The sequence below is a fragment of the Poecilia mexicana genome, unplaced genomic scaffold (assembly GCF_051168715.1).
Source record: "Poecilia mexicana isolate PSO_F unplaced genomic scaffold, ASM5116871v1 scaffold_4, whole genome shotgun sequence".
NCBI lineage: Eukaryota > Metazoa > Chordata > Actinopteri > Cyprinodontiformes > Poeciliidae > Poecilia > Poecilia mexicana.
This window is the reverse complement of record NW_028263373.1, coordinates 23,398,188-23,411,020: the sequence shown is the minus strand read 5'-3', so window position 1 is coordinate 23,411,020 and position 12,833 is coordinate 23,398,188. Positions and strand designations below refer to the sequence as shown.

At 40.7% G+C, this 12,833-nt stretch overlaps 1 protein-coding gene across 2 annotated transcripts; it reads left to right on the top strand.

The window, feature by feature from the left end:
• The first annotated feature begins 1 nt into the window (after position 1).
• Positions 2 to 11,504, top strand: rfc4 (replication factor C (activator 1) 4). Of its 2 annotated transcripts, none has more exons than XM_014978358.2 (11): positions 2 to 126; positions 307 to 430; positions 2,455 to 2,533; positions 4,331 to 4,410; positions 4,521 to 4,640; positions 4,822 to 4,965; positions 5,052 to 5,172; positions 8,057 to 8,182; positions 8,290 to 8,370; positions 8,572 to 8,685; positions 11,168 to 11,504. In XM_014978358.2, exons 2-11 carry the CDS (start codon positions 315 to 317, stop codon positions 11,258 to 11,260), a joined length of 1,074 nt encoding a protein of 357 aa, XP_014833844.1. In that variant the 5' UTR covers positions 2 to 126; positions 307 to 314; the 3' UTR covers positions 11,261 to 11,504. The 2 variants fall into 2 exon arrangements, with proteins under 2 accessions (XP_014833844.1, XP_014833845.1); XM_014978359.2 differs by having other exon boundaries at positions 26 to 126; positions 303 to 430.
• Positions 11,505 to 12,833: the final 1,329 nt, after the last annotated feature.

The following is a 12,833-nucleotide window of genomic DNA, read 5'->3' as shown; positions in this document are numbered from 1 at the left end:
AGTTTTGTTCAGCCTGTCCAGAGCGGGAACACGGAGCTGTTCTAGCACATAAACTGCTGCTGCGTCAGGTCGTTGTTTTAAAGCCAACAGCGTATTACATCTTCTGTCCGGTCTGAAAATCTGTTGGTAAGATTAAAGGTTATTTCTGGTCTGGTTGCTAGGTTACTCGTTTGGGTACTGATACGACTGAAACAGTGAACAACAAGCTACCAGTGCTCTAGTTAGCAGGCTAAAAGTTTGTTAGTATGCTAGGGATCTGCAGGTCGGTTTATCTCACAATGTCATGTCTGCTTTTACCTGAGTCAGAAGGAATCATGCAGGCCTTTCTGAAAGGAGCAACTATCCAGACCAGTAGACCCCAGAAGGATAAGGTGACAGCGGGACCCAGTGGTGAGAAGAAGGCGAAGGCTGTTCCCTGGGTCGAGAAATAGTAAGTCTTTACTTCAAGGTTCATATTTCATTCTGGGGCTGAATACTAAACAAAATTACTTTACTTTTAGTTAGGGTTAGGGGTCCTGTTATTTCTTCAAAACGGTGACACATGTCTAACTGTAGTGTTCATGTGTCACCACGAAAATTTTACATATTCTGTACAGGAGACAGAACGTTTTATTTTCTGACTGACATTAAATCAGAATATATATTTCCTGTTTCGGCCAGTCAGACTAAAATAAACAAGTTCTATTTACTAAATGCCAGCCTATGTTTCTGCTACCTGCTGTTTCAGCAGGAAGGGGTAACAAGTTCAGTAATCTATGAGGAGGATATTTTGAGATTTACTGAATATGAGGAAATGGCTGAAAACCTCTGCATTTAAGAACCTCCACATTCTTCTTCCAAAAAAAATATTCTGGGATTTAGCACATAAAAAGGATTTATTAATTTTAACTGACTTGTTACAGAAAACATTTAGCCTAGCCTCTGAGCATGAAGGGTGTAGGGGGAACAGGATGTGTTGCTTTGTGAAGGGGCCGCCCAACCCTTCATGGGGCCTTAAGCGAAACTTGGTTTTGGGGCCCTCTAGTTCTGCTAACAGTATGGACTGGCTGCAATTAGCAATCCGATCATTAGATTATTCACACACCTGGTATAAACTTATTCCATCTCTGGCAGTGCTGTTTACATTATATACATGTATAATAGAATACATTTATTGGCCAACTGATTTATCAACCAGTCGATTTCTGGGCGCCGATTTCCTTAATTTTGGAGGATCGTGATTGGCCGACACATGTGAAGCCCATCTTATCTCCTAATCTTATTTTCGTCAGCAAAGGTTTAAAGATCAGCCTCTGTCCTCTTCTGCTCTGCAGTGAGAGATTTGACTGACAGACCGGACCACCAGGTTTACAGTTAACAATATTCACCCCATTGTTGCCAACTCACCGACTTTTTTGCTATATTTAGCAACATTTCAGACAAAAAAAATTCCTATCAACCAAAATCAAAATCGGCGGGTCAGGCTTTTTAAAGATCGGTAACCAGGGATCAGCCAGAAAACTGCAATTGGTGCTGCCATACACACATATTCATGACATTCTATGATTAAATAAATTTCTCTTTAGTGTTACTCCAATAGCTAAAAATGTAATTTATACCTGGTGAGTCTTTCTCCCCTGAGAATGTGGATTGGTACTGAACTGATTATGAGCCTTCAAATGATTTTAACAGTAGTTTCACATAACTTAGAAAAATAATGTTTGTTTTAGCCACAAAATGATTATATTCAGCAGCAAACAACATATCTCCAACTCCAGCATAGAGTAGCTAATCGTTGTAGCAGCTATGTAGCCTGATGTAAAAACATTTTGGTAGACAATGTCAAACATTGAGAAGCGGCTGCTTAGTTTGCTTATGCATTGGGCCGGCCCTGGCTTTGTGTTTTCTAACGATCTGGATTTATCTGTATAGCAATAAATATTATCACTTTTATATTTTGTGTAGTTCAGTTTCTTTCTCTGTCTTTTAATTCCCCATTCAAAAAGATTGCAACCTTGTTAGTCAAAAGGTTACAATATTTTACCAAACAAGTTGTGCAAAAAGTGGACAGATAAAAACTAGTGGAGCCCAAGCTTGTATCTGAACTAAAATAAAGGAGTTCCCTGCATCAGCTGTCATTAGTTCAGATTTTATAAGGAAATTTTAAACGGCTGTCTTGAAAACTACAGACACTAAACATAGTTATTGAGTAAATTAGCTTCACCTTCTGAGACGTGGTTTACTGCTAAATGAAAGTCTTTAAATTCCACATATCTGTTGCAAGCTCTGGAAAACAAAACTAAGCACATTTGGCCGCCGTGGATTAAATTTGGTCCTTTTTAGATTTAACATGAGGTAGCTGGACCAGAGAGCAGTCTAGTTCTACTGAGTGAATTTCAAAAGAAATTAAATGAATGTTACTAATTGGGTGAATACATGTCAGTAGGTTTGTTTTGTGTATTTTTCTAACTCCAGCAGACCCAAATGTGTTGATGAGGTGGCCTTCCAGGATGAGGTGGTCACAGTGCTGAAGAAGTCACTGGAAGGAGCAGATGTAAGTATCAGTCTAGCCCAGTGGTGCCCAAAGTTGGTCCTCAAGGGCTGGCATCCTGCATGTTTTAGTTCTCTCCCTGGTTTAACACACCTGGATCAAATGATGGCTCATTAGAAAACCTAAGAAGAACATTGACATGCTGAAAAGGTTGTTGTTGCCAGTAAGGAGAGAACTAAATTATGCAGAATGCTGGCCCTTCAGGACTGACTTTGGGCACCCTTGGCCTAGTGTCTTACTAATTTCAGATTTGCCAATAAAAAGCAAAAACAAGCTTTCCTTTTTTTAAATTAACCTTGGCTAATTAATAGCTTTATCATCTGTGCATTTAGACACAGGCCAACATGATGAGTTGGCCTGTCGCGATAAACAATAAATCAATTAATCTCATGATAACTTAAAATGACCTCAGTAATAAATGAGGGCGATAATATTATTGCTTGTTTGTTTTTGTCATCTCTTTCTTTCTACCAAAGAAACAGAATGACATAAAGCTTCACTCCGGTGCCTCAAGTTACTCCTCCCCTCTCCTTTCCTCGGTAACAACTAAACACACAGGGAGCTAAAAGCATTAGTTTTCCCTCTGCTTGGGCTGAACCCAATACAAGGGACACAATAGTAACAAAAGCAACAAAAGTTTAACAATTTTCAACTTTCTTGTGTAGCGTTGCTAGCCTGCATGTGCACGTATGCATGTACGAGCTAGAAATTTCACATGCACAACTTAAACTGTTCACTCTTCTGGATGAGGGCAAGAGACTGTCACCTCATCGCTCAAACTTCATAGAAATGAATGGAGAGGGAGCAGCGCTGTGTCTGGTCACTGTGTGACCATTACCTCAGTTACCTGCTAGGCTCCTGGTCTAATACCACAGAGCGTAGCACAAAGCCCAGTGAGGAGGAGTGAGCCAGGGAAACGCTATTTTAAAAAGTGAATGTGACAACTGCTGTCTGGCAGCACTTAGGATTTAAACTGAATGACCGTGGTGAATAAGTGAACCTGTGGGGGCGGAATGTTGTAAAACAGTTGCGACTAAACAGTAACCAACATATCTGCACCTAAAATGCACCGATGCATGTTTAGTTGCTTGGGGATGGTCCTATTGACACTCACGGGGTTGCAGTGGCATTTCTGATATGGGTGACGGACAACCACCCAGGGCAGCATGTTGTTGGGAGTGGCACTCCCCACCCCCTGCCATCAACTGGACAGTCCAAATGTGAGCAGTGCCTAATGCAAACCCAGGGACCCTCCTTCCAATTTTTTTATATTTAAAAAGTCTTCCAGTTCCAGTGCTAAATGTTCTTTCAAAATTCGTTTTTTGTTCTCTAAGAGGGTGCAATTGCATTGTTATGCAATTTTTATAATATTAGTGGTTTCAAAACAGCAATATTACACTGAAACTGAGAGTTTATTGCAATAATTTCTGGGACAATTGCCCAGCAAAATTTGTTATTGTGATCAGCGTATTTATTTATTTAAAAAAGAAATAAAACCCACATATTTAAACATATTTTTAATGACTTTGAACTCCCATGGAGAACCTAAGGTTCCTGGGACCTCCTCCAGTCTGGACATCCATGTCTTGTGGGAACCAGTCCTTACTCTCAGTTTCTGTCCCAGCTACAATTTGGGACAGAATTACCTGGGCATGATAAATTTATTATGTTGAATTAAAAACTTATAATTTGCATAATCCAAATCCATGAATGTTGACTGAAAACCACACAGTGGTGAAGGAGCACATGTCTGAGGATTAGCTTTTATCTTGAAGTCATGTGATTTCTGCTTCATTTCAGCTTCCAAACCTTCTCTTCTACGGTCCTCCTGGAACAGGAAAGACTTCCACCATCTTAGCTGCTGCCAGAGAACTTTATGGGTGACTGATCTGTTTTTTTTTTTGTTTTTTTTTTAACTCCCTCCAGTACTGGAATGTTATTTGTTGCGTTGTTTTTATTTTCAACTCCTTCCTGTTGTGTCCCCCATTAGGCCGGAGCTGTATCGACAGAGGGTGCTGGAGCTGAATGCTTCGGATGAACGAGGAATTCAGGTCATCAGGGAGAAAGTGAAGAACTTTGCTCAGCTCACTGTGGCTGGGACGCATCCAAAGTGAGTCTGAACTCCTGCAGAATTTCATCCCTGTGCTTGTTTCTTTGTATCAGGCACTTACTTGAATTTGAAGAGTCTGTTACTTTGTCTGTGTGTTTATCACAAATGGTATGAAGGTTTTCCATTAAAAAAAAGGCTCAAACCCATGACATTTCCAAGAGCTATGATCTTCTGTTTGTAGCGGAAAGCCATGTCCTCCTTTTAAGATCATCATCCTGGACGAGGCAGACTCTATGACAGCTCCAGCACAAGCTGCGCTCAGGCGGACAATGGAGAAGGAGTCCCGCTCCACCCGCTTTTGCCTCATCTGTAACTACATCAGCAGGTGTGCTGAAGGTCCGAAGGTCAGCCCTCTGCAGTACTGTGACCTGGCCCACCTGACTCAAGTGTGTTCCTCTCTTTATTCCTCAGGATTATTGAGCCTCTTACCTCCAGATGTTCCAAGTTTCGTTTCAAACCTCTGGCTAGTCAGATCCAAGAAGAACGTTTACTGGAAATCTGTGATAAGGAGAAGCTCAAGTACACCAAAGCGGTAGGAGATGGAAGCTGTATTTGTTCTGGGTCCTTGATTTAAGAGCAATCAGACCAGCAGATAGAGGTGTCAGAATTTTATTTACAAACTCAACCATTTCCTGAGCTGGTATTTACTTGCATAAGTACACTTCCCCTTCCAAAAGCTTTTCATGTTAAGCATAATACCCTATGTATTTGGATGTATAAATTGATTCATGATGTGGTGTGTGATAATTAGCTCCCATGCTATAGTTAGATAAACATCCTTCATACAATGATGTCTGAGCTAGGGCTAGAAGATTTGGAAAAAATTTCTATCACCATAACATTTTTCATTTCCATTGTTCTCTATCACGATATGAAACAAATCACTATTTTTATGTTTAATGTTCCCTGGAACTATTAAGTGAGAGCTCGTGATATAAGGTTATTTTTAATTTTAAAGATTTATTTTTAAAACTTGAACATGTCATCACTCTTTTGGATAAATAAGAGACACGCTTTAAAATAAAAACTTCAGGCATTACAGGAGAACTGAGCAAAACATTTTATAATTTTTTTGTGGACATCAACTAAATAAAATGGGCATTGAAATATTAATTCTCAAAATCTGTCTTTTGTATAATCAATTTTTTAATTCCTTTTTTAGCGCAAGATATCGACAGAGAAAAAATTGTTTTATTGCCCGGTTATAGTTCAGAGTTCTCTAATATGAACTCAAACTGCTTGCTGTCTCTAGACCTTAAAAACAATTTTTCATGCATTTCCATTTGTTTCAGCAGGCTCAGCAGGTTGACTGTGTGGTATTATTTTGGTCATGTGATAGAAATGTAGAACATGCTTATGGGTAGGGGTGTTTAAGTAAAGCAGGAAAGAATGTAGATGTTGTGTCCACATTTACATGGCGGTGAAAGTGCACGGAAATATATATGATATTGGTTATCGGTGACAACGATATCGTATATCGGCCCAAGTTTCCATATTAGTCCGTCAATAAAAATGACCTATATTCAGATTTATCTGGGGAGATTTTTATCACCACTATATACATCCAAGGTCACCTTGTTAGCTGTTCTGGTAGCCATCAGTACAGACCCAGACATCTTGACATCTCAGTGATGGAGCAGCAGATGAAAATGGCCTTTTAATAAATTGTTAAATTAAAAGTTGAGTTGCTGCAGTTACTGTAGATGACCAGAGCTCAGCAGCACTGCTGTTATCTTCAGTTTAGTTCCAGAGTGCTAACCCAGAACATGCAGATTTCTACTTCAAGCTTTTATTAGCTTATTTCATCGACTCAAAGTTCTTAATTGCTTGTTTTGTTGCTGCTTGTAAGCTTTAATCAAAACAGGTCTCTCTTATAAATAAAGATCAAAAAATGAGAAATAAAAAAACTCAGCTAATGCTGTCTGGCGTGTGGATAGGCCTGTCACGATAACAAATTTTGCTGAGCGATTGTCTAAAAAACTTATTGCGATAAACGATAATATTGTTTCAAGACCTTTTGACACCGATTTAATGGAAATGACTATTAATGCATGCAATTTCCTGTCATAGATAGATACACTTTATTTTCAAAAGAACTGATAAACAAAACAACCAAAAGTAAGTATTTTCCCCTTACAACAATCTTGGAACGTTGGACATTCTAAGATTGTCGCTGGTGATTTCGTAACCGATCGTCCTGCAGTGTGTGGCCACGACGATCTAAAAAAGTCACACTTTAAGTATACCAATCCTAAGTATACTTGAAATATACTCAAGTATGTTAAAATTTAACATACTTATTAAACAATTTTTCGCTCCAATCTAAATAAGGGGTTTTCCCCGACTGGGAGCTGAACGCAGCCTGTTGAATGTGACAGGTAGCCAATCAGAAAGCGCGGATTCTCCTCCGCTTTCTGAGGGAAAATTACCAAGGGGAATCCCACACAGCTGACGCAGTGCAACCTGAAGACCAGCAGACATTGGAGATGATATGTGGAAACAACATTAATATTTATTCAACATTCTGTGCAAAGAATATAGAAATGACGAGGAGAGGAGTTGGAGCCAAATTGCTACTGCAGTTGATAAACCCGGTAACTTTTCAGCTGTTCTTCGTTAATATGACATAAATAGGTTATAATGTTTTTCATTCAGTCAGGACTTTACGCTGACTGTAGCCACATGCATCACAGGTAGATTCTAGTAAAGCATTGATTAATGCCTGATTTTAAAATTAGATAACTGGACTTTTAGCCATTATTTTGTGCCCATGTGGCTGGACACCACACGGCACGATCGAACCGTTATACCTAGGATTTCTGTCGACTAATGTGTGGTCTCTCAGGTTTTGAAAATGGGACGACAATCAGCCGACAACTCATGTAGTGTGCGATGGACATTACACTAAGGAAATGAGGAAGGGAGGGTCAGTGGAGAGCTCCGGAGCTGAGCCTTTTTTCATTCAGTATCATCAACAGAAAGAAAAAAAAAATGCAGGAAGAGACAATAAAGCCGATAATTAAAATGAGGTCGATATGTTTAATTTATCATGCGATTAATTGATTTATCGTTTATCGTGACAGGCTTACAAGCCTCAAATGTTGATTTCGTGCTGTTATGCTGCGAGAGTGGACCGGCTCTTCTTATCTGGCTTCTCCTTTGTTTCATAGAGACCTAAACTTCCCAAAGTTTTTCTACTTGCATTCTTCTGTCTTTTGATCGCAGTTGTTGTAAATAAGAGGATGTTGTGCAGTCGCAATAACCGTGCCCTGGAAATATGTGATTGTGTGTTGGGAAACAATTTGGTCATTTGAATGTGTGAAGTGTTATAAAATGAACACCATGAGTACATTTAATATTGAATGTACATCAAGACCTTCTCTCTCTTTTTTTTAAAATGGCTTTGCATGGCGTAGAGCATTGCAGCGTTGGTGCAGCTGTCTGAGGGGGATCTGAGGAAAGCCATCACGTTTCTTCAGAGCGCAGCGCGTCTCAACGCTGACAAGGAAATCACTGACCAAGCTATAATTGAGATAGCAGGGGTGAGTCACAGAGGAGAGAAATGATGGACACCTTCATCAGCTGTAAGTTAAACATTGTGTATGATTGAAACATGATGGTATGGTTCCTACATACATCACTTTTATAGGTCATTCCTTCCAAAATGATTGATAAACTGCTCCAAATCTGCTTCAGAGGAACGTTTGAGAAACTAGAGGTCGCAGTGAGGGTAAGTTATTGCTTTGTCTTCACATTTGTGTCCTAAACATCGTGCTTTGTCGACACAGACAAGTGCTTCAGTTATTTGACATAACCTAACCAGAATGTTTTTTCAACAGAACATTAGGTTCTATTGTTTGGTTTTGTTCTGCTGTCTTGTTGTAATGCACTTGCTTTGTGTTTCCTCTTCTGTGTCATACTTCTCTATTAGAACATGGTGAATGAAGGATATGCAGCCACACAGATCCTGAGTCAGCTCCATGACTGCATCTTGGAAAAGGACATTACTGACGAGCAAAAGTCAGCCATCTTTGAAAAGATGGCGGTGAGTGTCTTCTATGGACTTATTTAGTTCAGTTTGAAATAAAAATGAGAACTCCTTTAGAAATAACTAGTGCTGTTTGTTATACAAATTTGTCACAATAATTAGCATGCTGAAATGAAATTAAAAATGCACCAATTAAAGCAGGCAAATTTATTTGTATGGCACATTTTAGCAACAAGGCAATTGAAAGTGCTTTATATGATGAACATAAAACATCAAGCAAATAAACGTTTTACATAATAAAGGAAGGTAATAAAAAACTGAGAAAGTTCCACTTATTGCTAATCAAATGCAAGTTCAGTTGGAGAAAGTTCTGATATACCCACACATGGATTTCTTTTATGCACCCACTTGATGCTTGAAGTGGGTTTGGAGTCACCTGGGGCCTCATGCATTAAAGAGTGTGCAGTTTTCACACTAAAACTTGGCATACAGAAATTTAGAAAAGGGCGGTGTACAAAAAAATTCCGATGTGTAAAGCCATGCACACGCACGTGGCTGTGCACCTTTCCTTTATACATCCCAATTTGCGGGAAAGAGTGCAGCTCCTGGTCCGCCCTGCCCAAGTGAAAAATTAGTATAACTTTAAATCAAAAATAATTTTTAAAAACTTTAAAAAAAATTGAGTAGGAACTGTAAATGACAAAAATCCAAATATATTTTGAAAGTATAAGTATTAATATTAAATCTGTGTGGTCATACTCAACATCTAGGTGTAGATATAAACTGTGTGTAAATTGGCCAGTGTAATGTTGAGGCAAGAAAAAGTTTTTCGATTAATCCTTGTCTGAATAAAGTCATAACTGCCCTATGGATTTGGCCATTATTCTTGGACTACAGGTGATCATTGCTTAGAATAGTGATTAGTTACTGTCTGGATATTCACTAATCTGATTAAACTGTTTCATGACTGTACAATGAATTTACAGTCATTGAATGGGGAAGGAGCTGGAGCTAGTGTGTGATGCTGATAGGTTCCGGCTAGAAATAGTTAGTCCTGCCTTGACGCATGGCTCTGGTTCTGGAACCAGTCTCCTTGAGAGGGGCTGGACATACTTCCACTCAGGAGTTGCCCACGGTGAGAGGCGCCAGGGAGGAGTGGGCATACTTGTTGCCCCCCATCTCGGCGCCTGTACGTTGGGCTTTACCCCGGTGAACGAGAGGGTAGCCTCCCGTCGCCTACGAGTGGGGGGATGGGTCCTGACTGTTTGTGCTTACGGGCCGAACAGCAGTTCAGATTACCCACCCTTCTTGGAGTCCTTAGAGAGGGTACTGGAGAGTGCCCCTCCTGGGGACTCCCTTGTTCTGCTGGGGGACTTCAACACTCACGTGGGCAATGACGGTGAGACCTGGAGGGGTGTGGTTGGGAGGGGGGTTCTTCTGGAGTATGGGGTACCGGGCCCTTTGATACGGGCTGTCAGGTCCCTATATGACCGGTGTCGGAGTCTGGTCCACATTGCCGGCACTAAGTCGGGCTTGTTTCCCATGAGAGTTGGACTCCGCCAAGGTTGCCCTTTGTCACCGGTTCTGTTCATTACTTTTATGGACAGAATTTCTAGGCACAGCCGAGGTGTTGAGAGGATCCGTTTTGGTGGCCTTAGGATCGCATCTCTGCTTTTTGCGGATGACGTGGTCCTGTTGGCTTCAACAGGTCGTGATCTGCAGCTCTCGCTGGAGCGGTTCGCAGCCTAGTGTGAAGCGACCGGGATGAGGATCAGTACCTCCACATCCGAGGCCATGAGCGGGAATAGGGTAGAGTGCCTTTTCCGGGCCAGGGAGGGTGACCCTCCTGGGGACTCCCTTGTTCTGCTGGGGGAGAACTTAAACTCTGACCAGGCTGGTCACAGTTTAAGTATCTGGGGATCTTGTTCACGAATGAGGGAAGAAGGGAGCGGGAGATCGACAGGTGAATGGGTGCAGCGTCTGCCGTGAAGCGGGTGCTGTACCGGTCTGTCGTGGTGAAGAGCGAGCTGAGTCAAACAGCGAAGCTCTGGATTTACCGGTCGATCTATGTTCCCACCCTCATCTATGGTCATGAACTTTGGGTCATGACCGAAAGAAAGAGATCATGGATACAAGCGGCCGAAATGGGTTTTCTCCACAGGGTGGCTGGGCTCTCCCTTAGGTCATCCGGGAGGACTCGGAGTAGAGCCACTGCTCCTCCACATCGAGAGGAGCCAGTTGAGGTGGCTCGGGCATGCCTCCTGGACGCCTCCCTGGTGAGGTGTCCAGGCACATCCCACCAGGTGGAGGCCCCGAGGAAGACCCAGGACACGCTGGAGGGACTATGTCTCTTGGCTGGTCTGGGAACACCTTGGGATTCCCCCAGAGGAGCTGGAAGAAGTGGCTGGGGAGAGGGAAGTCTGGGCCTCCCTTCTTAAACTGCTGCCCCCGCGATCCGACCCCAGATGAAGCGGAAGAAAATGGATGGACACTGAATTTAATTTCCTCTGGATTTATTGGTCTGTTTGCTCTGTTACAGGTTGTAGGAAAGTGCCTTGCTGATGGTGCAGATGAATACCTGCAGATGCTGAGTTTATGTTCGGTGATCATGCAGCAGGCTGGTCAGAGCTAAAACTCCGCTGAACAACTTCTCCATACAGAAGGAAAAGTGTCACCTTGTTCCAAGGACCAACAGCTGAAGTTCCCTGGTTCTGAGTCAGTGTTTCACATGTTGGGCCAGATTTACCAGACTATGGTGGTTAATGTTAACTGTTTCTCTTTTCTTAAGGATGTTCAGTTCAGAGGATAGAACATGCATAACTGCTTCCCAACATATTGTCATATTTTTGGAATTTAATAAATATATTTTTTTTTTATGTTATGTCCGCACTTTCATTACATTTTCCCCTTACTAATTTGCTGCTAAAGTAAAGGAGTATTCCACAGTTTTGAGTAGGGACTGCATTTAATCATCCTTAGTTCAAACTAAGCTTAAGTCTAGAAGCCTAGACTGAAATTAAATGATAATAATAATAATAATAATAATTTTAAAAACACACACAAAGAAAAAATTCTTTTTTTTTTTTGCTGCTTTTTACATTGGGATCACTTCAGATTGAGATACTTGTTAAAAGCACCATATATAGACTAGTAATACATCTACTGAATCATTCATCACTAATCAGATTCTTTCAGGAATAGTTTGAAAAACTTTGTGAAACAGAAACAGGGATTCTCAGTTTTGCACAGTGGCACCGTTGGTAGCACTGTGTTGCTACTAATTGTATTAACAGTATTGCAAGGCTACTGTTGCTACAAGTTGTGTAACCTACAGAACATGACTGAGGAACCATTTAAAGACCTTTGAAGGTATTTTGAATTAATTAGTTGATTAGAATGTGGCACCAAGTGCTTTCAAAATATTCAAATTTTCTGAGATTGAATTTGGGCTTTTCATTAGTTGTCAGTAAAAGCATTAAACAAAATAAACAATTGAAATATATCAGTCTATGTGTAATGAACAAATATAATATACCAGTTTAACTTTTTAATGGAAATACTGATTTTAATCAACTTTGTCATAATCTAATTTTATGGCCAGCACCTTCAATATGTCCATTCTAATTCTGGGCTGCATTTGATACAGCTGATCATACCATAATTGTTTATAGACTGGAAAAGTTAATGGGACTGCCTGATTTTGTGTAAAACTGGTTCACATCTGAGTGGGCAAAGAGGAACTACATAATTTATTTAGGTAATTATAAATTTGGGGATCGTCAAGGGTTTATTCTCAGAACACTTATTCAACATGTATTATATTTTTCTGGATCCCTATCTCAGATTAAAAAGAACATCTACCATGGAAGATGTGGCTGACACACAACTTTATACTCTGTGTCGTGACACCTACTGGCCATAAGTCTTTTTTCTGACCATCAATTGTTCAGTTTATTTTTTGTGAGGATGGTGGAGAAAATACCAGAGAATTTGAGTGTTTTCTCAGTTCATACCTGGGCTCTCAGCAGGCACAGAACATCTGGAAAGTATCTACAGCACCTCACTTTTTCCATATTTTGTTATGTTACATCCTAATTCCGGACTGAAATTTCCCAATCCCATGTCGACCCCACCGAGACCACGGGATGTAGAGTTCTATTTAGTGCAATTCACTTTACGACCACTAGAGGCAGACAAAGTCCTTC

Excerpts from the sequence above, each read along its gene's own strand:
- rfc4 (XM_014978358.2), top strand. The coding sequence starts at position 315 with ATGCAGGCCTTTCTGAAAGGAGCAACTATCCAGACCAGTAGACCCCAG. Across the intron at positions 4,966-5,051 it reads ATCTGTAACTACATCAGCAG|GATTATTGAGCCTCTTACCT; the intron begins GTGTGCTGAAGG and ends TTTATTCCTCAG. Across the intron at positions 5,173-8,056 it reads AGCTCAAGTACACCAAAGCG|AGCATTGCAGCGTTGGTGCA; the intron begins GTAGGAGATGGA and ends TGCATGGCGTAG.